This window comes from Aspergillus brasiliensis, assembly GCF_001889945.1.
Source record: "Aspergillus brasiliensis CBS 101740 unplaced genomic scaffold ASPBRscaffold_10, whole genome shotgun sequence".
Classification (NCBI taxonomy): domain Eukaryota; kingdom Fungi; phylum Ascomycota; class Eurotiomycetes; order Eurotiales; family Aspergillaceae; genus Aspergillus; species Aspergillus brasiliensis.
In genome coordinates, this window is record NW_027137451.1 from 482738 (window position 1) to 506627 (window position 23890).

At 50.7% G+C, this 23890-nt stretch overlaps 10 protein-coding genes across 10 annotated transcripts; 7 read left to right on the plus strand and 3 right to left on the minus strand.

Annotated features, from left to right (window-relative positions):
• Positions 1-1359: 1359 nt before the first annotated feature.
• ASPBRDRAFT_130476 (Zn(II)2Cys6 transcription factor) lies at positions 1360-3111 on the plus strand (the record flags this gene model as incomplete). The annotated part of the gene is made up of 2 exons (XM_067618227.1): positions 1360-1424; positions 1482-3111. The coding sequence occupies 2 exons, from the start codon at positions 1360-1362 to the stop codon at positions 3109-3111; spliced, it is 1695 nt and encodes a 564-aa protein (XP_067476692.1).
• A 460-nt stretch (positions 3112-3571) lies between these two features.
• ASPBRDRAFT_131390 (pirin family protein) lies at positions 3572-4603 on the plus strand (the record flags this gene model as incomplete). Its single annotated transcript, XM_067618323.1, has 2 exons — positions 3572-4010; positions 4086-4603. The coding sequence occupies 2 exons, from the start codon at positions 3572-3574 to the stop codon at positions 4601-4603; spliced, it is 957 nt and encodes a 318-aa protein (XP_067476693.1).
• Positions 4604-5229: 626 nt separating this feature from the next.
• ASPBRDRAFT_57118 (uncharacterized protein) lies at positions 5230-6544 on the minus strand (the record flags this gene model as incomplete). The annotated part of the gene is made up of 5 exons (XM_067627689.1): positions 5230-5786; positions 5855-5951; positions 5975-6178; positions 6236-6418; positions 6494-6544. 5 exons carry the CDS (start codon positions 6542-6544, stop codon positions 5230-5232), a joined length of 1092 nt encoding a protein of 363 aa, XP_067476694.1.
• Positions 6545-7544: 1000 nt separating this feature from the next.
• On the plus strand, positions 7545-10719 carry ASPBRDRAFT_57120 (putative lysophospholipase; the record flags this gene model as incomplete). Its single annotated transcript, XM_067627690.1, has 4 exons — positions 7545-8442; positions 8517-8881; positions 8989-9212; positions 10683-10719. 4 exons carry the CDS (start codon positions 7545-7547, stop codon positions 10717-10719), a joined length of 1524 nt encoding a protein of 507 aa, XP_067476695.1.
• Positions 10720-11147: 428 nt separating this feature from the next.
• Positions 11148-12333, plus strand: ASPBRDRAFT_278384 (uncharacterized protein). Its single transcript, XM_067622439.1, has one exon. The coding sequence runs from the start codon at positions 11323-11325 to the stop codon at positions 11998-12000; it is 678 nt and encodes a 225-aa protein (XP_067476696.1). The 5' UTR covers positions 11148-11322; the 3' UTR covers positions 12001-12333.
• Positions 12334-13172: 839 nt separating this feature from the next.
• ASPBRDRAFT_131298 (NmrA family NAD(P)-binding protein) lies at positions 13173-14296 on the plus strand (the record flags this gene model as incomplete). Its single annotated transcript, XM_067618318.1, has 2 exons — positions 13173-13816; positions 13882-14296. 2 exons carry the CDS (start codon positions 13173-13175, stop codon positions 14294-14296), a joined length of 1059 nt encoding a protein of 352 aa, XP_067476697.1.
• Positions 14297-15990: 1694 nt separating this feature from the next.
• On the plus strand, positions 15991-17745 carry ASPBRDRAFT_278438 (histone chaperone napB). The gene is made up of 4 exons (XM_067622442.1): positions 15991-16104; positions 16167-16573; positions 16680-17516; positions 17567-17745. The coding sequence occupies exons 2-4, from the start codon at positions 16444-16446 to the stop codon at positions 17671-17673; spliced, it is 1074 nt and encodes a 357-aa protein (XP_067476698.1). The 5' UTR covers positions 15991-16104; positions 16167-16443; the 3' UTR covers positions 17674-17745.
• Positions 17730-18615, minus strand: ASPBRDRAFT_130750 (SNARE domain protein; the record flags this gene model as incomplete). The annotated part of the gene is made up of 3 exons (XM_067618256.1): positions 17730-17806; positions 17871-18514; positions 18581-18615. 3 exons carry the CDS (start codon positions 18613-18615, stop codon positions 17730-17732), a joined length of 756 nt encoding a protein of 251 aa, XP_067476699.1.
• Positions 18616-18938: 323 nt separating this feature from the next.
• ASPBRDRAFT_45785 (uncharacterized protein) lies at positions 18939-20090 on the minus strand (the record flags this gene model as incomplete). The annotated part of the gene is made up of 1 exon (XM_067625488.1): positions 18939-20090. A coding segment is annotated over one exon (1147 nt), but the record flags the coding sequence as incomplete, so codon positions are not given.
• A 927-nt stretch (positions 20091-21017) lies between these two features.
• ASPBRDRAFT_45786 (uncharacterized protein) lies at positions 21018-23788 on the plus strand. The gene has a single exon (XM_067625489.1). It carries the CDS (start codon positions 21448-21450, stop codon positions 23359-23361), a length of 1914 nt encoding a protein of 637 aa, XP_067476701.1. The 5' UTR covers positions 21018-21447; the 3' UTR covers positions 23362-23788.
• Positions 23789-23890: the final 102 nt, after the last annotated feature.

Consider the following 23890-nt stretch of genomic DNA (forward strand, 5'->3'; position numbering starts at 1 on the left):
CCAGTACTTTGAGATGGTTAACCGTGGCCAATCCAGCTGCTATGACTAGGGGCATCGCCGGCGGTGTAAGCTAAACGGCTCGACAGGATTACCTAGTAGTAAACCAGTGCGTCACGCCATAAGTTTGATGCGGCCCAACAATTGCTTGAGCGTAAGATAACAATCACCCGATAGGCTGGTCCTTGCAGCTGACCGACATGTGAGCTCCGTACACGGCGAACCTCGGCCTATAGATCATTTTATACATGATGTATCTGACCATTGTTTCTCGACACGATTTGCTGATCTGGCCACATTGTTAGATCAGAAACCCTAGATCTTACACAACAAACATGGAGGTCGATACGCGAGACATATTTGCATCGAAAAGGGCTGTCAAGACGCCTAAAGGTGTAGAGTGTAGGCACCGATTACCCCCGGCTCTCAGCATCATTTGACCAGCTTCAAGCCCACTAAAGCTTGTCAAGAAGCTTATTCTAGAGCACTTTCATGTCAAAGTATTTGCTGCTACCTAGAGCAGCCACCGATGCAATTCCCCAGGGGCCCCGTTCACTTCCTCTGCAGGATGGAGAATAGTCGCCAGTATCATTTATGGCCACCGTCGAATATTGTTGAGCATATCATGACACATTGGGTCACAGGTCATGATAGAAGGGTTAGTCTAGGGAGGACTTCAGGGGAGCATCAGCTCTGGAATATCAGCCTGTCTGCATGGCGAGCGTGGATCCCGGGAATCAGCACAGCCAGGTTGGTCGCGTGAGAAATTTGGGGGCACCTAGAACGCAAGAGAAGAAGCTAAATTTGATGACATAGTTTGGTAGAATTTGAAATTACTTCAACACCCTGATGCTGTGGAACAAATATGCATCGACGAGTTGGACAGGATTTCGGTCACCGCAAAGGCCCCTGGGCACATTCAAAATAAAACTGACTGACATGATCAGCTGCTGCTTCACCTGCATTAGTAGCGTATCAAAGCCTTCTAGTAATAGCAACTGTGGGCGACCGGATTAACTGTTCATTGCCTTGCTGAAATGAAGGAGGAAGATGAAGACGAAGCGACTGAAACGAGGGAGAACGACTGAGTACTAGTACTTCATATGTACAAGTGGGTTCTGAACGACCAATCCAAATGGAGAGTTTACGAGCGGGCCAATGAGAGGAAGGACCAGCGGGTCGGCCTCAAGGCAGCAAGGCAGCCTGTCAGCTGTCCCATCTCACGCTTGCTTACTCTCTGCTTTCTTCTGCTGCTATGGCTTTCTCTCGCCTAAGTCTGTGATGAACTTGCATGGCGGCAAAGATTTTCTATAAGTAACAAGGCAACCCCGCGAACAGCCGAACCAGCGGCTGAGCGCTGAAATGGATTCCGAAAAGAAGCGCCGTACGAGCAAACCTAAAGTCAAGACTGGCTGTCGGACATGCAAGTGAGTTAGGCGGCTGCCTTGTTCCACAACATGATATAGTGCTCATTCTATATACAGGGTTCGTCGAGTCAAATGCGACGAAGGTCGACCGGCATGCAAGCGATGCGTATCAACCGGCCGAGTTTGCGATGGCTATGGAATTTGGAATGAACAGAGAAAGGCCACCCTTGGCGGTAATCCTGGCGTGCCCAGGGTCTTCCAGACTCTACTGTCTAGCTACAATGCACCGGTACCAATTCCTCATTCTGCATGTGCTGAGCGAAAATGTATGGAATGGTTCACCCAGTGTACTATTTTCAAGATCGGGGGAGTCTTTCCTTCCCAGTTCTGGGGTAGAACAGTTGTTCAAGCACTTTCTCAGGAGCCAGCAGTGCGACATGCTGTGTTGGCATTGGCCTCTACACATAGATATAGGGCTCAGAGGAGGGACAAGAGTTGTTCAGTGGCAAGTTATCTAAGCGAGCACGAAAAGTTTACTCTTCAGCACTACAATAAAGCCATTGGCTGCCTCCAAGCTGAGCTAAGACGCAACAGCAAACGGGCACAGAGTATGAGAGTGGCACTCATTACTTGCATCGTATTTGTGGCCCTTGAATTGATGCGAGGCCAATACCGAACAAGTTACACTCATCTACAGCACGGGCTGAAGCTGGTGAAGGAGATTCAAAGGCTCTCCGGGGCCTCTAGGGCCGGAAGAGTTCTGGTTAGGACTTCGTCACAAACCAACGAGGATGATATTATCGAGATATTTAGCAGACTAGGTGTACACTATGCGCTACTTGGACATGGGACAGAATACGCGAACCTTGGCGGCTATGACATCCAACCTCGTCTTTTACCGTACCAATTTCGATCGATTGAACAAGCAAGACAACACTTGGATATTCTTCTGGCGAGAGCACAGTGTCTGGTGGAAATGGTTCGTTACATCGAGACGGACATGTGCGTCTCGACTCAGGGCCACGAGCAGTTCCTTGAGTCTCAATGGCGCCTGGAGAAAGACTTGACGATATGGCTCGATGTTTATGGATTGTCACTTGGTCAATTTTCCGCCCAAGAACTCATTCATACCTTGGCTAGAAGGTTACTCGAGATGTATCATACCATGGCCCTTATCATGGTTAAGACCTGTATTCCATGGGACGATGAAACAGCATTCGACCTGCAAACCGACAGGTTCACGTCAATTATCCGTGAGGCAGTCGGCATCTGTCAAGCTCTCAGAACTACATATCCAGATTTCCCCACGGGCGGAACATCTCTCAATTGCCCGTTGGGGATGGCAATTACGATGGACATTGGATTTATTCAGCCATTATACTACACTGCACTCAAGTGCCGAATTCCTCAGATCCGTCGACACGCAATTGAATTGCTTCGATTAGCACCTCACCGGGAAGGCATATGGAATGGCATCCTTACTGCTAGAATTGCGGAGGAAGTAGTTGCACATGAAGAACAGAATATTGATGCAAGCCTCACATCGGGAATCAGATTGGATCTTCTCAGCCTGCCAGAAGTGGGTGATTCAATTAGCAGAATCCTGCCTTATCTATGCCGAATCTCAGACGTTCGTGTTGAAATGCCCGATGAAAACACCGGAGAGGCGACCGTGTCATTCTGGCAGCGCGAAAACGGTAGCAGCTGGAAGGTGGATGAGAGAAAATTCCAGACGGAGGATCCGTGAGCCATTTCAAATTCTGGAAGCTTTTTCTTCTTTTCTTCTTCTGAAGGAACATCCAGAGCAATTATGACATCATGACACACCAACGTTTCAGCCAATCACAGTCAAGGTGATAAGATCTTACCGATCATTAACAACTGACACTGTAACTAACTAATCAACTAACTGAATGGTCCACCGATGCGTGCTCAGCACCGACTGCGCAGTGTGAAACATCTAGAATGTGGAACTCAGCCCCTATCAGGAGAACCGGAAGCTTCCTACTTTGTAAATGCTCAGTCAGTGATTTGCAACCGACAATTATGGATGGCGCTGGCATTTGCTGGTTGGGCCCCTTAGTCAGTCTTACCCCATGCTTACTTACTTACCCATCCGCGCCCCGCCCGAGCCAATTTTCGGAATGCCGTCCAGGACTATAAAGTCGATCTGCGATCTAGACAAACGACGAAATACTTCCTCCAGAATGCAAATTGCAACACCATCCTACCTCTTCCTATTCTTCGTTCCTCTAATATTGCTTCTGGTCAAATCGATTCTTCCCACCAACTTCGTCATGTCAAAGCCTCTTGCCCACGCTTCCATTGTCGCCCGTCGCTCTAGTGAGCGCGGGTACGCCGAACACGGCGGCTGGCTCAAAACCTTCCATACTTTCAGTTTCGCCAATTACTATGACCATCGCTTCAACAACTTTGGCAGTCTGCGCGTCCTCAACGAAGACCGTGTAGCCGCCCGTAATGGATTCCCAACCCACCCGCACCGCGATGCCGAAATCTTCAGCTACATTCTCAGCGGTGAGCTCACGCACCGCGATAGCATGATCAAAAAGGGTGCGGAAGGTGCCCAGGGCAAGCAATTCTACCGCATGAAGCGTGGCGATGTTCAATTTACCACAGGTGGAACAGGTACGTTGACTAGCATTGGACGTCGTCCATATCATATCGAAAAGTGGTCATACTAACCAACCAAACTCACACCAGGAATCGCACACTCCGAACAAAACGAATCCAACAAGCCTGTCCACTTCCTCCAGATCTGGGCTCTTCCCTGGAGACATGGCCTCAAGCCCCAATACCACACCCGCTCGTTTGATGAAGCCGCCAAGCGCAAGGCATTCGTTCCTATCCTCTCCCCGCTGGCTGCCGGGCCCGAAGCCTCCCCGGCCGATGAGGAAGCCGCTATCCCCAAGATACCAGACACGATCCCCATCCATGCAGACTTTGTGATGGGCGCAGGAATCATCGAACCCAAGCAGAAGTTCCAGTGGACCGTCGGCGCTGGTGAAGACGTGGTTAGTCGCAAGAAGAAGAGGAATGTCTATGTGCATTTGCCCATGACGAAGAACGGCAAGGCCAAGATCCGATTGGATCATCGGGAAGATGCGGTGCTGAGTGAGGGTGACGGTGCATTTATCACAGGGGTGAATGCGGGTGATGTGCTGAGTGTGGAGAGTGTCGGAGATGCTGAGGCCGAGGTCGTGGTTTTGGATAGTGATTAAATGGTTGATGGTCGCTTCAATCCTTCTCTGCTGGGTGTAAGGGTGTTTTTGGGTGGTAAAGCTTTCCTTCGTGTGATTTGCATCATATATTCTACTTTACAATAATGGCGGTGTACCATAACTGCTTTTGCGATGTGTCATGGATAGCTTAACATAGACAGTGATACCAACTGCCCTCTCGTTTAGAGGGAAACATAATCATGAAATCACCTCTTCAATTAAAGCCTTAGCAGCCGGAATACCTCCCAACTGTGAACCACCTAAGTAGACAAGTCGTAAATCGAAGTAGTAGCTTGTATATGGCGGAAGTCGATTACCAGCGTTCCTCGATAGTCTACAGCATAGTTAATCATCTTCCACCTACGAGACTATCCCTTCCACCAACCTCCAAAATCAACCCACTAATACACACTAAACAAAGCCCAAGTATCAATTAAACACACTTACCTCCCCACCCTCAACAACGCAGGCGTCGCCCACTTCCCCATAAACTCCGACTCCATGACCTCGCGCGCCGACATCCGCTCCGCCGGCTCATAAGCCAGCATCCCCTCAAGCAGCCTCCTCAAACTATCCATCTCCAGCTCCTGAAGCTCACAAGTCCGAGGAGTCTCCCCTCTTCCCATCTACCACAGCCGTTGATCTAAAGTTCTAAATCCCGGACTCCAAGTACCTGCCGTCTTCAAGGGAATATGAAAATCTGATGATCTCTTTCCCCAGCTCTGCCACCATCTCTCTGGCAATTTACCCAGCGTACTTACCATCTCCCCAATTACATCATCTGGGTCGTCTGACCAGGGCTCAAAGAGGGGTCGTTCGCTGAGAATATCGTAGATCGTACAACCGAGGGTCCATTTATCAGCGGCTGGACTGATGGGGTCCTGGAAGATGGCTTCGGGGGGAAGTAAGATGGTTGGTGTGTGTAATTCCGGTGGCTCTTTACCGAAGAAGAAGGATGAGCCGAAGTCTGTTATTTTGATATTGCATTTTATGAGCTGGTCGCCTGGAACGATCATGTTCATGGGTATGATGGCGTGGGTGGGTGCATGTGGTTGATTGGGGTAGTTTTTGTCAACCCGTGAGATGGGGACTTTGAAGGGCTCGCTGAATCGGTTGTATATGTCGCTTGAATTTAAGGTATTGAAGTCGACGGGCTGGAGGAGGATATTGCGGGAATGGAGATCTTGGTGGGGGGGGGGTTGTGAGTGATCAGCTCAGTCAGGGATATACAATGTGTAGGCCTTAACGTACCGCCATGTACTATTCCACGGGAATGTAAATAGTTCAGTCCCATGATAACTTGAGCGGCAATGGCTTTGGCTATATGCAGGGGGAACATGAAATGGGGCTGTTTTCTTTGAATTCAGCAACGCTGCAGCTAGCGACCTCGCTCACTAAGCACATGTGGTGCCCGTTTGGGCCATTGAAGGAAAAATCCATCAAAAATGAAGAGATGTATTTACGGCCCGGGTGGCTAGCGTGTCCTGCCTGAAGATGTTGTAAAATTTTCGACTCCCAGCTTCTTTCTGTAGAATCTGCGATTACGATCTTTATTGCGACGTACTGGTTCTCTTTCTGGTCGCGAGCAAGCCAGACGGTTGAATAGGAACCGTATCATAGCTTGTGGATTACTTTATATCTTCCATTCGAGAATTCGTCGTGGATGTATGTTGGGTGGTATCCTCCGGGAGTGTAGCCTTCTAGGTTCTCTACGCTGTCTTCTGGCCAGTATGTAGCATTGGTGATCGATCGCGGGGGTGGTGTGTTGCTGTTTGAGTATAGTATACGATGTAAAGAAGCCAGTCTGCGCAGTGTCTTTGATGCTTCTTAGCAGACTTTATACGATAAAGGGTGCTAGTTACTGTTGAGACATCTCTGATCTCGACTTACGTGATGGCGCTGTTTGAAGGCTAGTGATTGTGCATGGAGAACACAGAACATGGTGTTGTTGCTACTGCTACTGCTGCTGCTGCTGCTGCTGCTGTGACTTGGAGCTGTAATAACTAGAGCCTCTTGCAAGGCAAAACTTATGTTTAGTAGGCCGATGTTGCTCCAGACCTATAGCGGGTAAAAGAACTTAGCCATTGATGCTGCTTGGGAGTAGTCCTCCATAACTATAACGACTTCACATATACGCAGCGCTCACCATAGATCACATCTTACTCCTCCCAACCCCAGAGAAGATGATCAACAACGTTTCCCAGTTCCCACAGACTTACTCCAACATGCAAGTGGAGGCGGTGGTGGTTAAAGTTGACGGAGGAATCCACCGCACCCGAAAAGAGAGTGCGGCCGGCGAAGAAAATCCTGCGCTGGGGCGGCTTCTTGGCACCACCAACGCAGGCTCTGTACGTAATGCGGCGACCGTGAATCGGAGACAATGTGGGTGGTGTCTCCAACTCTCATACAAGTAGCCTATTTTCCCAGGTCTAGTCTAGTCTTCTGTAGTCCATATGAGGGGCGAGGATCAAGGGGCAGTCCACTGTTTTCTCCTGGTTCTTGAAGCTGGTAAATAGTGTTTGCTAAACTGCTAACCTTATCTTGTGTGTGCCCAACCCTCAACACGACTTGACCCCGTCCTGCCCTGGACTGATCCAGCTCGGTTTTATCACATACAGGAGAGATAATTTCCAGAGTCGCGAGCTCCACGACCCCAAAAGTTCTTTTTGTGGAGGCCGTTTGTTGGATAGATACTTTTTAAAGCCTTGTGGCTACGTCCGGATCTGAGCGGCCTGAAATCTGAGGCCCCGCACTCCTGCTTTCACGGCTGACTTCATCGTTGCCTTCATTTGTTTCTCTGTGCGCCTTGTCTACGCCATAGAATTAGAGATCATCGTCTCAAACCTTCATCATGGCAGCTCTAGATATCAATGGCCCCTTGCCTGAGCTGCTTGAGCAGCAGCCGGACGATCTCATCCCTGAGTCCCGGGTCCTCATTATCATGACTGGTGGTACGATCTGTATGCGACAGTCCCCCTCAGGCTTCATTCCCGCTAGAGGATTCCAGGAGCAATGTCTGGCACGGGTGCCGACATTCAACGACGGTTCGCACCCGAGTATGATGGATGTGGTGATCAACTCCTCCGGAGAGGTCAAAGGACATCCCACTCTCCGCACACCACAGACAGCCTATGGGCGACGGGTGCGGTACACTGTCTTCGAGTTCGAAGAGCTCCTCGATAGCAGTTCTATCGATGCGAAAGGTTGGGCTGAGATCGCCCACACCGTTGAACGCAACTACACACTTTTCGATGGCTTCGTCGTCCTCCACGGTACAGACAGTCTCGCGTACACATGCTCGGCGCTCAGCTTCATGCTGCAGAATCTCGGAAAGCCCGTGATCCTTACTGGAGCACAAGCACCCATGCTGGAGTTGCAAAATGATGCCACCGATAACCTTCTCGGATCATTGGTTGTGGCTGGCCATTTCATGATTCCCGAGGTGTGCCTGTATTTCAACAACCGACTATTCCGTGGCAACCGGTCGATAAAGGTCGCGGCCAGCGATTTCGCTGCCTTTGACTCTCCGAATTGCCCTCCGCTGGCGGTGACGACCTCGATGCGGACCAACGTGAACTGGGAGCTGGTCAACCGACCGAAGAGCCTTCAGCATTTCCGTATCCAAACCAACCTCGACACCACCCACGTGGCGTGTCTTCGTATCTTCCCTGGTATCAAGCCGGAGATGGTTGATGCTGTGCTGAAGCTGGACGGACTCCGTGGGTTAGTGTTGGAGACGTTTGGCGCCGGTAACGCGCCCAGTGGTCAAGACAATGCCATGACCAACGTATTGGCAGCCGCTATCAAGAGAGGCATTGTGATCGTAAATGTCACGCAATGTAAGTGAACATCATGCCAATAATCCATCCTTCAAAGCAGAGACAATTCAATCTGATGCCGATCCACCCACCAGGTCTGACGGGGAGTGTCAGCCCGGTGTATGCTCCGGGCATGAGCCTCTCGCGAGCCGGAGTTGTGGCAGGACTCGACCTGACCACCGAAGCTGCGCTGACCAAGATGTCATACCTTCTCGCTCTTCCTGATTCCACCCCAGAATGGGTGGCCAAGCAAATGTCGGTATCTCTTCGTGGAGAATTGACCGAAGTGTCGCAACCAGTTTTCCGCCATCCGGACGGGGCGCTTCCGGAGCGCGTTCAGTCCCTCACGGTGCTAGGATACGCCATCGCGCAGGGTGATCTCGAGCGCGTGCAGGAGATCGTGGTCCGGGAACACCAATGGTTATTGAATGACGCCGACTACTCGGGCAACACACCTATCGTAAGGCAACCCCCCCCCCCTTTGAGCTGAATTTGAAAAAGAAGAAAAAAAAAAAAGAGGAAGGGAAAAAGCAAACTGATACTGACACTATCACTATCACCCCACAGCATCTCGCAGCGACATCTCCCTCACTTGAGATTCTCCGATACCTGCTCCTCCAGGGTGGTTCGGTGCACTTGCGAAACCGCAATGGTCGGACTCCTCTGTTCCTGGCGGCCAACGCAGGATTATCGGAGCACGTGCTGCTACTACGCAAGTCTGGAGCGCATTTGCATTCCGACGAACGCACGGCGGCGCAGTTGTTGGCCCGACGCCGACCAGGCGTTTGGGGGTTGGCGGGGATTGGGCCGCGCGAGGTGAGCGAGCGCGAGATGGAGGAATTGGAGGATTCGAGTGATTCTATAGGACGTATGGCACAGCGAGTGATGGCGGGATCGGCACCTTGAAGATGGCGATCAAAAAGGAGCTTTTGATAGTTTAGGGTCGTATTTTCTAGTTTCTTTTTCTTTTCTCTTTTGCTTATATTTTAGACGGAAAAGCGTTGTTCTAAAACATACATACTAGTGTAGTTTCTTAACAGGCACTTGACTTAACTTCACTGTATAAGCTAACTACATGATGGAAGGAGGGGAATGTCACGTTATGATGACCACCAAACATACTTAACTGCCACGAGGAGAACAACTACTACACTACTATGTAGACAGTAAGAAGTGGAAGTTCTATCCGCGGAGATACCTGACCAAGCTGCAGAATCCCTGGACATGCAGGTCGGGGGGGTCATGCATGTCGGATGGATGGAGGGGAAAAACGATGGACGTCGGCCAACCCCGCTTTGAATTGCGCCATTGCTGAGATGTTCCTAATTCCCCAGTTGAGATGCGTAGTAGTACTAAGTAGTTAGTCTAGTGTGTTAGTGGTTAGTAGTACGTAGGAGGTTAGTGAAGTGGCTCCGACGACCTTCCTGATCGGGATAAAACATCTACTACATTTACAGACCGTTCAACAAGCAGCAGGCCAGTATATACGAGTGCAGTAGTCAAGTTGCTAAAAAAGTATGACCGAGCAGCTGACCGGGTCGCACATGATCAAAAGGGCGGTCGTGGCTTAACGATGGCGATGACGATGACGATGAGTTCCTCATCTTATAAGAAATATCCTACTAACTCGATATTTCTTAGATAGATGCTACTAGAGTGAAACTGGACCGCCCGTGCTCTCACCACGCGGTTGTTGCTCTCTCCTAATTAGTAGTAGTCCCAGGTAGATAAGGTGTTGATCAGAATGAAGGTTGCTCCCTTGCAGACATGGCCCGGATACCGTTGTTATACCGTCGGATGAGATCTTCCTTCCCCTTACTGAGATTGTGGAAGGAGAAACCTGAGAGCAATAGGTAATGGAGTCCCAAGTGGTACTACTACTACTCCATACTGTCAGAGGGAGGACTAAACAATCATCCGACGCCCATAGAATGTAGAGAACCACTTTCATTGCAAAAGGAGCCCCAGAAGGAACACCGCTCTCGGGTCTTGGCAGACGCGTGAGACGCTGCGGCGCACGGATTGGCCGGTAAGAAGGATTTGGACTGATGGGTCTGGAGAGCAACGTGGGCTGCTCGGGCTTTGTCAGTCGGCTGTGACGGCGGTTTCTTCGCTAGTCAAGTGGATTAGTTACTACTCCATAACGTGGGACTGGTTCAACTGTTTAAGAAAGACAAGAAGAAGAGAAAGCAGGAGATGAAACTAAAGAGAAAAGAGAGAGAGAGAGAGAGAGAGGATTATATACATTTAAAAAGTGAAAGAACGACCGCCGGGATATGGACAGAGAAAGTATGTTAGAAGTATAACGTCGGACTACTAGATGTCTACTAGATGACTGACTGCTCTGGCAGAATCGGTGGCTGTCCCCCGAAGTCGATCAGTGGGAGGCCGCTACTCCCCCGCCCACACTCCTCATTGGCTGCAATTGGCTGGCACTTGCCGGGATCGGACGGTCTTTGATAGAACGGAATTTGCTTTTTTCTGCTACCCAAATCCAGCAATAATGAAGAATCTCTAATCTTAGCCGGAACTGTTAATGTTGGAAGGTGCATCGCATCCCTATACTACCTGGAGTGCAGGCCACGGGTCGACATAACGCCCTACAATAGGCACTATACTCAGGTTGATCACATTACTATGATAGACAGCCTCATGATGCCATAGTTTTCTATCCATCATGATGATGGATGTGGATTCTGCTGGTCCTTTCAGCTCCCTGTCCAGCCACCCCTGAACTGCATCCGAGTTACGTAAAGGAAAGAAGGTCAATGGTCACCTCAGCCATTGAGGACATCGTGGGCACTTCTAGCAACATCCAACAAGGTCCCGTTCTCATGTCAGGGCTGCTGCTCTAGTTGCCTCATCTGCCGAGCTGGTCTGTCATCCCCGGCTTTGGAACTGATGGAGACCACCACGCAATGGAAGATGGGAGAGAAATCGAGAGAAGAGGACCCTCAGGAACAGACGGCCGAGTACCTTGGAATCGTGTCAGCCATCCAGAGTTTGCAATTCCGCCTGACACCCGTTCAATTAAGTCGTCTTCCATTCTATGACTGTTTCGCATTACTCGATATAAACCCATCGGAAAGCACATCGGAACGCTCCCCCATCACATCATGGGACCGGGGCAGTTTTTTTCTGGCCAGGATTTTCCCAGCGAACGGGGACCATTTGTGGGAGCCTGGGAGTCCAAGAAATTCACTCATGGGTACCACCTCCCATATTAGATGCAAACCCCAGACGATCCCAATCCAGACCAGCCGATGGTCGTCGTGGGCTCATCGGGTCCCCGTTGCCGCAGCACACAGACCGCAGTTAGTACTTCCCTTTCTTTCTTTTCTACGACGTCGCTTCCAGGCCCCTAGATACGTGGGCGGCGAGCACACCGACTTGTGCCTAGAAAGGGGGAGAAGGTTTCTATTTCGGTTTATAGACCAGCAGCATGTCTCTTTTATAAAGCCTGCCTCCTACGTAGTCATTGCATCTCCTCCTTGGAACTTTTCGTCAATTGTATTTCATCGTCACTTCATCCTTCAATCTGATAAAGCTTGTGCAGTCTCCCCTGACCAACAGGGCTGATTAGGGTCATTGTGGGTGCGAATCTCGGAACCAAGCACTAGACCTGATCCACGGCTCTTTTTTTGGCGGTTGAATTTTTATTTTATTTTTTTTTCCCGGCCATTTTCACCATTTTTTTGCGATTATTCTGCAGCGACATTAACTAACGTATTATTATTATTATTGTTGTTGTTGCTCTTTTCTTTTGCTGTTGATTATTATATTCTTTTTGGTACAGTTCGGTTGAAAATTCTCAGTTGGGTGAGGTCATTTTCTTGCCTGGTGCGCCAGACCGGCATTGGGGGGGTGTCCACTTGTTCGGCCTCGTTGGAGCATTCGGTGATTCTTATTATTCATATTATCCTCTCGACGAGGGAGATCCGTGCCTGCAACGGAGGAGGCGCTGCTTTGCATTAACTAACAAAAACCTGGCTTTTGGCGAGCAGCCCGGCTGTGTCGGTCTGGAGTTGGAGCACCTAATATCTCATCATCCGCCGCTGTCTCCAACATCATCGAATCGTTTTTTTTTCTGTGGTGGGATTCTTTTTTGTACTCTGTAGTTTCCCGGGGCTTCTTCACCACAGCAGCAGCAGCAACAGCAACATTATCAACAGCTGCCTGACCCGTCATCATCTTGCACCATTGATTTCTTCGATTGCGGCATTGTCGAATCAACTCTCCCCCAGGCAATCATATCCCACTGAGCTATATAACTCTCCGTTCCTCGTGCGCGCCTCCGCCAACTGCTCCGTCTACTACCCCACTGTTCCATTCGTCGAGGTACCACTCGGACAGCAACTGGAATCCGTACTACTACTACAAAAGAATTCTCTCGACAACTGCGACACACGATCACGTCTGCTGCCTCACCACCGCCACAAAATCACTAGTTAGCAATAAACCGGCCTCGCATTGACTCAAATTCCCACTCGGGGAGGCCACCTGACCTAACTCCAGATCTGCTCCAAGTTGACCGTTGGCTCCTCCATTGGTCTGCCCGACTTACTTCGTGTTCGTCCGCTGGTCACTTTTCCTCCTTTGCTTTACTTTTTACCCCGCATAATTTTTTTCTCCTTTTCTTTACTTTTTACATTTCCCCCTCCCCCCCTTTATATTCTCCTATTATCCTATTGTCGCGGAGAATTCTCTCTTGTGCCCGCATTCATATCCTTCCTCCTCTTCCGATATAACTCATGACACAACAAAGAAAGACCATTGCCGTGGTGAACGCTACGGGTCGCCAGGCGGCGTCTCTGATCCGTGTCGCTTCGGCAGTGGGCCACCATGTTCGCGCGCAGATTCACTCGCTCAAGGGCATCATCGCGGAGGAACTACAGACCTTACCCAATGTCACTCTCTTCCAGGGCCCTCTCCTAGGCAACACAGAACTGATGGACTCCCTGTTCCAAGGGGCCAATCTTGCTTTCATCAACACTACCTCTCAGTCTGGTGACGAAGTCGCGATCGGACGCGCCTTGGCCGATGCCGCCAAGCGAGCAGGAACCATTCAACACTACGTCTATAGCAGTATGCCTGATCACTCTGTGCATGGACCATGGCCTCCGGTGCCCCTCTGGGCCCCCAAGTTCACCGTGGAGAATTACGTTCGTCAACTCGGTCTGCCCTCGACGTTTGTCTACGCCGGAATCTACAACAACAACTTCACCAGTCTACCATACCCCCTCTTCCAGATGGAGCTGATGCAGGACGGGAGCTTTGAGTGGCATGCGCCTTTCGACCCGGACATCCCACTCCCCTGGCTGGATGCGGAGCATGACGTGGGACCGGCGCTGCTGCAGATCTTCAAGGACGGGCCCAAGAAGTGGAATGGCCATCGGTAGGTTTTCCTCGGTCATTAATTGGATAGTGAACATGGAGCTGATAGCTAATGTTTCCGCGCAGGATCGCCCTCACCTTCGAGACCCTCTCCCCCAACCAGGTCTGTGCGGCATTTTCGCGCGCTCTCGGTCGCCCATGCCGCTACGTCCGCGTGCCCAAGGTCGAAGTCAAGGTCAATATCCCGCCCGGGTATCGGGAACAACTGGAAGCCATTGAGGTGGTGTTTGGACAGTGCGATGCACCCTACTTCCCGCAGCCCGAATTCTCCCGTCCTGCTGCCGGGTCGCCGAAGGGCCTGGGTCCAGCCAATGGCAAAGGTGCGGGTGCGGGAATGATGCAGGGTCCCGGAGGGGTCATATCATTGCGTGTTACAGATGAGGCCCGACATCTATGGCAGGGCTGGCGAGACATGGAGGAATATGCGCGCGAAGTCTTTCCGGTGGAAGAGGAAGCGAACGGGCTGGACTGGATGTTGTGATGGCGCGATTTGACGTGCTGCGTTGCACTTCGGTCGGTGAGCGATGGGGAAGGGCAGCCGCAAGGTCGTCTTAGCGATGGGCGCGATTGGCTCGATAGGGAGGTTACATCGATTGTCTGAGCGCAAGCCGAAATCGGCCGGTTGTCCTGTCTGTCTGTCCCTCACTCCTGCCGCTGCGTTCAGTGCCGGTTTTTTCCCTACATTTTCTATTCTGTTCTGAGTTTGTTTTTTCATTTCATGCATTACTGGCGAACTGGCCTGGGTCTTATCTTTGGGAGACGGAAAAATTATACCATAATGGGAAAGACGAAGACGCAGGAGTGGTTGTCATGATGGGGCCCATTTTCATCTCATCTCATCTCCATCTCACCGCGGAAAAAGTTTCTATTTTTAATGGGTTGCTGGTTGAAACGCACGTTACGAATTTTGCAGGCATGATGATGGACATGTCGGATTGGAGGCCAATCCGCCAAAAGTTTTCTTGATTATTGTTTATCACGCTTCTGTCTGTTCCTTCTTTTTCTTTTCTCTTTTTTCTTTTTTCCTTTTCTTTTCTTTCAATTCTTCACTATGCATTTCAAGTGATCTGCATTCATGTGTTTGCCGATTATTCCCCTCGGGTGTGATGATCGCACCGGCGGCTGTTTGTTTGTTTGAGTACCCTGATGAAGGGATCTGATTGATTGATTGACTTGCTGGAATTGATGACTCAAGACCCATGGTGACTTGGGTAGATAGCAAAGCTAATATTGGAATGGACTAAGCTCATTCTCAGTCCGCCAGACCTGACTACTTGACTTGATCGTGGTTACCGACTGAGTACGGAGTACTAATCCCTTACTTGACTGTGCAAAATTTGCCAGTCGTCACTTGCCAGCAGACTACCTGAAATTCCAGAATCATCTACGGAGCATATAAATGCAGCAAGCAGCATTATCTCCTTCCCCAGATTCATGATGAATTAAACTATTTACCCCGAACGAAGCTAATCCGCCCCCAGCCCTTTTTTTTTTTCCGCCACCGATAAGCAGATCTCCCGGAAAAAGCAACGAGCCTCTTTGGCTTGCTGGGAAAACCCGCCCGAAGCGGAGCTGGACTAGAATCCCTGTCGTGGCGTGAGTTAACTAGTGCAGGTCATGGTTTTCGAAGAGGTGGGCTGGAACATTCTCTGCCTGTGGAGGTAAGTGTGGTTGATGATGAGCGATATTAATTCGGTATAGTGGTAGATCAAAAGTATGGTGTAGACGTTTCCTACTATTGCATGTTTAGAGGAAGTAGTACAGAGTGAGCATCTGACCGTCATCCAAACAGTAGTATAGCAGGGTACTGTCTTACAATGCTTGCTATAAATATGATTACTTGTCAGTCTTGTGCCTTGAAGAATCGTTGACGGGGAGGACGAGGTAACTAGTTACTGCTACATACGTTACTCTGTAGGCAGGGAGGGCGGCATTCGGAGTCCTCCGTCCTACCTATCTATCTTTCTATTACTCGAATCGAATTGCTATTCTCCCTACACTTTAATTACACTACTCCGGAGTATCCCATCCATATAACCCCCCTACCACCAATTTTTTCTTGCAAACTAGTAACTAACTTGGTCAGTTCTTCCTCCTCCTTACTAATCCACCAACAACCAGTGTAACAAAGTGACTAACCACATTTAGTAAAATTAGCTGGTTACCTAACAGCTACCTTCCCGTGCAACCTACCCAAACCAGCCTAGCTAGTTAGCTTAGTCAGCATACAGTAAAGCACAGCACAGCACAGCACAGCACAGTGACCATCCCCTTAACCAGCGGCAACCCGTAAGTAATAACTAATAGCTAGGTAGCTAAGCTAAGCTAATTAACCACTCCGTACTACGTAGGCAACTTCCGCCCGTCTTTGCGCCCACCCGCGCCCGCGCCCGCGCGCTGACTGACCTGACCTGACCTGACCTTACTACGCGCAGTAATCAACCAACCAGTAAACTTTTTTGAAACGATCAGAAATTTTTTTTCTCTCTTCCTTCTACCATATCTAAATATATACCCACTCCCCATTTCGTTCTTGGGATAGTCAATCCAATTTCAATTATATACCCCCCTTCTTTCCTTTCTTTTTTTATTTATCCATTGGAAAGGACTTACGATACAACAGTCGCCATGTCTGCCGAGGAACAACAAGCTAACACGTCGTTGCTGGAGCGCATTCAGCGCCCCGAGGTGAGCAAGGAGACTGCGAAGAAGATCTCTTTGGTGGAGGAGCAGTTTGCTCGCGCGGAGGTGGAGCAGTGTATGTTTCTTTCTATCTTTCTCTCATCTTTTGATGATTGTCATTATTGGTTTGGTGATGGAGTTGAAATTAGGATCTATTCTAACTAATGGGTATGATGGAATAGTGCGCCAGTCTACTCTCCTGCTTCGTCCCCTCTTCGAAAAGCGCAGCCAGGTCATCGCTGAGCCTGATGTGCGCGACACCTTCTGGACTCGCGTCATGCTCAATGCGCCCGCCGAGATCGAGGAATTCATCACCATGATTGATGCCACGATCCTCGCTTCCACCCTGAAGAACCTCACCGTTGAGCGTTTCGAGATCGACGAGAAGGGCCAGGGCGAGCCCCGCAGCTTCCGCTTGACCTTCGAGTTCCGCACCGGCGACGAGAACCCTTACTTCGAGAACGAGAAGCTCGTCAAGACCTTCTACTGGCGCAAGCAGGTCATCACTACCCCCAAGGGTCACAAGCGCACTTGGGATGGTCTGGTCTCGGAGCCCGTCCGCATCAACTGGAAGAAGGGCCAGGATCCTACCAAGGGTCTGCTGGACGCTGCTTGCGACCTTGCTGAGGCTGAGAAGAAGGGCGGTGACCGCAAGAAGCTCCCTGAGTTCACCAAGGTCATTGAGAAGAAGGATGAGATCGAGGCCGCTGAGAACCAGGAGATCGACGATGATGAGGATGAGCTCCCGGAGGATGGCCCCGGTGGCATGAGCTTCTTCTCTTTCTTCGGCTACCGTGGCAGCGATGTTACTGCTGAGCAGTCTGCGACCGCGACCAAGGAGGATAACGAGAGGTTCGAAAAGCTCCTCAAGGGCGAGCCTGTTGAGGGTGAGGATGAGGACGATGATGACGAGGACGACATTGAGGATGAGTTCGATGACATTGAAATCTTCCCCGGTGGCGATGAGCTCGCTATTGCGATCGCTGAGGACCTCTGGCCCAACGCCTTGAAGTACTATGGTCAGTGGTCTCCTGATCCCGTATGAATTCCAAGCTGACCTTTCTTCCAGTCACGGATCAGGCGATCGAGGAGGTCGACTTTGACGACAGTGAACTCGACTTCTCGGGAGACGAGGAGGACGAGAACGACCGTCCCCGCAAGAAGACCAAGGTCTAAAGATATCACCGTGTCTTGTCTTGAATAATGCAGTTGTAACCATATGTTTCCATGTCTTAAAGAACAATGAGCAGGATGAGGAGGAGGACCAAAACGAATATGAGGACGGCAATGCAAAAGGATGACATTGTATCTAATCGATAATCAGCCAACGTTTTTGAAAAAGAAAAGCAATGTAAAGTAGCGTAAACACTTACCCTCATTCTTGCGAATAATGTATTTGAGCCTGGACATGCCGTTTTGCAACTTGCCGCCTACCCGGTCGGCCAGCGTATCGACCTCATCGATCATGACTCCCTGTTCCTCCAATTCCCTCCCCATATCATCAGCCTGCTGTCGCAAATTCCCCACCGTGCGAAACACCCCATCCAACTGCTCATCTTGCTCGTGCATCAGCTCCATCTGCCGCTGCTGCTCCATCGCAGCATAGTAATCATCTCCCTGATCCTCCGCCGACGGCGATAAGACATTATCAAAGTCAGCCGGGTTCGGCAGCGCACCAGCCGTGCCCTTCCCACCACTCGAAGCCGTGACCGTCCTCTGCAACTCCTCCCTCATCTTCTCGATCTCGGCGCCGACATCATTGACAAGACTTCGTCGGCGCTGAACTTCCTCCAGCTCTAGACCGAATCGATATGGATCTTGCTCGATTGCACGCACACTTTCGACTAGATCGTCTAGGTCCGCGGTTAGATCGGTGAGGGTTGTCTCGAGCTCGGAGCGCGCTTGTTGGAGCTCTGGATTATTGGGGGACTTGGCAAGGGAGCGGATGCGGAGATAGGAGGAGAAAAGCGGACGTGTGGATTGGAGGGTTGAGAGGACGTCGCTGTTGGCATTGGTGCTACGTCAGCTAACTGGCTTGATGCTTTGTAGATTGGATGGATGAATAAGGGGGACAGAAACGTACGCTTGGACTTGGAGGAAGGGGTCTGTGTGGTCCATAGTTGGTTGGGTAATTGGGTATATGCTAGAGAAAGGTCATGAAATGGTTACAATGGGTAAAAACACGCTTCCAGAGATGCTTGGAGGTTGGGAAATGACGGCGATAGTGATGTTGATTGGGTTTGGTTAAGAGGATCCGGAGCCGATTACTACGGAGGCTCGGGGTTACGGGCGGTGAAGAAGGCGGCGTCGGGCCCATATCGATGATGTATCTACAACATCTAGATGGAATCTCTTGTCTTACTGCGTAGTAAATAATAATGACATTCTTGTTCTCTTCAAAGTTCATCCAAATAAGGAAAGAATAGTATGACAGAATGATCCCAGCTCATCCGATAATTGTGGTGAAAACGCCCATGGTAAAAGCACGATGGAGACCGACGTGTCGCTGACTCCACATCTCCCTCAGGTATCGCTCTGCAGCACGATTAAACTCTCTCCCTCGGGCATCAATGAGTGCAGGCTTGACGCTCCAACTTCTGACTCGTCGCTTGCAATCACAGTCCTGGCAGCCTAGGTCGGGCACATTCTTCCAGGCTTTCCAGTAGTTGTCGAGCGGGTCTGAGAAATGGCATTTCCTAACACCGCAATCAGTAGCTTTCACATCAAGATCGCAGCAGTCGTTCTGAGAACTCAAGAACAGCTTCGCCAGTGAGCGTGGCGGTTGTTTCAGGAGGAACCAAGATATGACGCTATATTCGTTCTTGGCGTCGCGGTGCCAATCCTTGGGGCCGTGGCGGAGAAGCATGCGCTCCATCAGCTCGCGCAGCATTCGCAGAGACGCATGAAAGTCGATCTCGGTCTGCTCATCAAGCCATCCTCGGAATTCTAGCCGCCTGCGGCCAATGTCGGCCTCCCCATATCCCCACTTTAGAACTGTATAAACGTGGTTGGTGTACTCTTCAAATGACATCAACTGTTTCCTGTGTTGGGGCAGCTCATCGTACTCATCCAACATCTTGCCGAGCACGAAGAGACGTCCACTGACAACAGGAGCCAGCGGTTTCCTGCTGGGTTTCAGCCTTTCGGTGTCACGGGCTATGTCAGCCATGTGAAAGAGCACGTGTAACCCTCTCTCCAACCGGTTGGCAAGGCGTAACTCCGCTTCAAAGTTCATCTCTGGATTCCCATCGTCGCAGAAAGGCCCCCATACTGACGGTACCATATGTCGCGATAAATCCTTGGCGATGTTGTGGCGCTGGACGAACCTTACGAGGGAGTGCACGGTCAGTGTGCTCTGCTCTCCCGTCCACGGGTTAAGAGTGAGAATAGGGTTGAATTCATGGATCCCATGGAAGCGCATGAACCAGCCACAGATGTGCGGCTCCAACACCTTGATCGTCTCGTATGTGGCGCGGTTCAACCGGCAAAGCGTCAAGATAGTGTTTACCTCGCCATTGATGATGATCTGAAACAGAACATCGGCGACGAAGCCGAAAGGAAGGGCCTCCCGCCTCGGAGATGAGGTCAACATCTGCTTGAGGAGGCGGATCAGTATAGGACGTCTCTTGCGCATTTGCGGAGGAGGAGGAGAAGAAGCTTGGCTGTGTATCGTCTTGTTCCGGAAGATCATCCCGACTTACCGTGGAGCGGCACGTTCAAATGTACCCTTTCGAGTGGTACAGGATCTAGACGGCCAGGCGTGACATCGCCTTCTTTAATAACCGGGTCCGAGGGATTCGCTGTTTCTTTTTTCTTGGCAGTAAGGGGAAATATTGCCGTTTGGCTGATATCAACCGTAGACGGTGTGACGCGTTGGCAGATTATCAGTTGGGCGCTTGGCTGCAGTGGTGCATACCGGAGGGCTGAGTGCGCAGGATGCAGAATGCAGCAACCGAATGACAGTAAGCTGACTGGTCACCTTCGTTATATAATACGTGGTATCATTTCTGGGGTGGACTGGCTTTTTGGTCGATGATGACAAGTCCTGACCACGTTTCAGGATATCAGGCAATTTAGGGACTACGGGATGGATGGGATTGGAGGAGACAGGGGGGAGTTGTGCTAAGATGAGAGAAGAGGAGAAGAGACAAGAGAGAGCAGGAACAGGGAAAATGGGTTGCCAGCACAAGCCCGACTTTGCTGTTTGCCTCGACACACTATTTATGGCTTTTCAAAAGGGTCCAAAGTCACACGTAGCACCATGAACAGGACAAACTAGTGCTTCTGCTGAGTGTCGCAGGAGACACATGGAGGCACGATGTATGGTGAAGCATGCGATCAGCGGCTTTCCAGGACTCACTAGCCCATATAGTTTCAATAGTGCCCTTTGTGACTGGCCGCCAGGGGTTCAACAGGGAGTGGGTAAGGAATGAAGTCAATGAAGTACTAGTCTATGACACGCTAAGAAAGACTTTGCTGCCAAAATTTCCAGGACCAATAACCAGACTAGATCAGGTGGAAACTGGGAAAGATGAGAGGAGAGGGTCAGACAGTTCAATCAAACGTTGGGTTAGTCTCTGCTAAATGATGAGTCGAGTTTGGATCCATCTCCGCATCTTCAACTGGATGCTTTTCTTTTGATCGGTGGGTCCGACCACCGCTAAACCAAATCCGCCTTTTGCTCTATCGATCGCCCCTCGAAAAATTTCGGGTTTGGAGACTTGGTTACTTGTTGGTATATCGATAACTAGCAAATCACCCCACCACATCTCGTCTTCATTTCTTTTCCTTTTCCTTGTTCTGTCTCTTCATATCCCCCACCCGCCTGGTTCTTTTCTTATTATTGGACTCCTCCTGTCAGGCATCTTCAGAATTCCTCAATCCGGTTCGGATGTCATCCTGCATAGCCATCCCAGTCTAGCCCGTTTTCGCTGCAATCGCACCTGACGCATGATTCCGTCGCAACCCCTCCCACTCGCCGAAGAGTGGACGGATCCGGATGCCTACGTCGAGGCCCTCTTGTCTTTCGCGAATTCTTCCGCCATCTTCAGGCATCTTTGCGGCGGTGTACACATCCTCGATTTCCTGACCCGAGAACCTGACCTGTACACCTCTCTGTTGCCGGAACACTGGAGGACCTTCTTCGACCACCATGATGTGCAAGACATTTTGGACCTGCTCCTGCGGGATGACATCCGGCCTCTGTTAGAGCAAAGTCGGGAGGCTGCGGCGCATGGCGGCGAGTCAAGCGCACAGTGGCGCAGGGCGCCCCTGCCTCCCCTGGACCTATTGGAGTATATCCATCAGATCCGTCGACTGAGCCTGGGACGGGATTTCACCCCCTCGCAGCCCGGAACGCCCTCGATCCCGAGGAAGATCGCGGTTGGGATGAATGTCAAGAAGTATCACGAGGTCGCGCACTTTTCGAAATACGTCGATTCCCTCTGTGAAACAGTGGACGAGCAACGGGGCGATCCCATCACACACATTGTCGATTTTGGTTCGGGCCAGAGCTACCTCGGGCGCACGCTTGCGTGTCCCCCCTACAACAGACACATCGTTGCCATCGAGCGGAAGCATCAGTTCATCAGCGGCGCGAAGGGAATGGATATCCATGCGAAACTGCAGGAAAAGAAACGCATCAACATGTACAACAAGAAACTGGCAAACTGCAAGACCTGTGCAGAACCGGATGCGCCTGCAGGGGTGGATGCCGATCGTCAAGAATCCGCCAATGCGAAGGAGGATGCTACAAAGGGCCCAAGCGATGCGGCAGGCGGTGGTGAAGAGGATATGGCCATGATCAACGTCTTCCGTGATATTAGTCTTGCACCTGGCGAGATCGGGTTTGCTCCTTACCGCAATGTGCCGAAATCTGCCACCGAAGAGGAAGTAGATCCGGAGAAACCTAGAGGTAAAATGGACTATATTGAGCACGAGATCAGGGACGGTTACCTGGAGCCCATCATCAAAGACGTCATCGAGGCTGCGCCTGTCGAAGGGGCGACTGAAGCTCAAGACGAACCAAAGGATGCTAACGTCATGGTCATTTCTCTACACTCCTGTGGTAACCTTCTCCATCATGGAGTCCGGTCTCTGACCTTGAATCCCTCTGTTAAAGCCATTGCTATGATCGGATGTTGCTACAATCTGGTCACCGAGAGACTGGGTCCTGCTACCTACAAGCTTCCCATCCTGCGGTCGATGCACCCCCGTCTGACAAAGGATGCCGTTGCATACGACCCTCATGGCTTCCCCATGTCGAAACGGTTTGAGGATTACGAGCATGAGAGTGGAACGGGCATGAAGCTCAATATCACCGCCCGCTCGATGTCCTTGCAGGCCCCCTACAACTGGAGCAGGAAAGATAGCGAAGACTTCTTCACCCGCCACTTCTATCGCAGCCTTCTCCAGCGCATGCTTGTGGATCGCAAGGTAGTTGCGAAGCCCAAGAACCCGGACAATTTGTATGAGGAATCCACCGAACCTGAAGATGCCGGAAACCCTCTGATTGTAGGCTCCCTGCGGAAATCGGCTTTCGTTTCCTTTTCCGCGTATGCCAATGCTGCGGTGACGAAGCTGGGTCGCGACCCCAACTTTGGCGAGAAGGTCAAGGCAGGGATGGCCGATTTGACCGAGGAGGATTTTGAACGCTACGTGAAGGACTACTGGTATGCGAAAAAGAACCTGAGCGTGGTCTGGAGCTTGATGGCTTTCAGTGCGGCTCTGGTCGAAGCCATCATTGTCGTCGACAGATGGCAATTCCTGCGGGAACACGATTCAGTGAAGGACTGCTGGGTTGAGCCGGTGTTTGAGTACAAGGAGAGTCCAAGGAACTTGGCTGTCATTGGAATCAAGAAGTGAGCTGAGTCCCGTTTCCGTTTCTGGGATTTGGCCAATTGGTTCGCCTACACTTTCAGATTCCCCTGGCTACAAACGAGCCGTGGCTGTCTAGGCTGCGGGTCTCTGGTCGCTTGTTGAAGTTATCCGAGCGATAAACACCGACCCGATAATGGGTCCAACTATACCTGAGACAAGAAGAGGGGAGGCTCACCGGCCTTGGATGCGGGAAATAGACCTACTATAGACTTGACTAGGTTTTGCGCCTAGCTATGATGCGACCACGAGCAAAATGCATAGACGAATAGAATATCTCTAGCAGTTTATCAGTTCCAGACCGGAGGGTGGGACATAGAACGCAAGTAGAATCAGCTCTACATATGCAAGGGCTACTGCTGCATGATGCATGTATTGGTCAAACAGACATAACAATAATAGTAACTGTCTCAAGTAGAAAGTATCACAGAGGATCCAGGAAAAGAATAGTTTGAAGTACTCCGTAGATGTTCCGTGATGCTAAAGGTTCGCTGAGAGTTGACCATTGGCCAAGCAA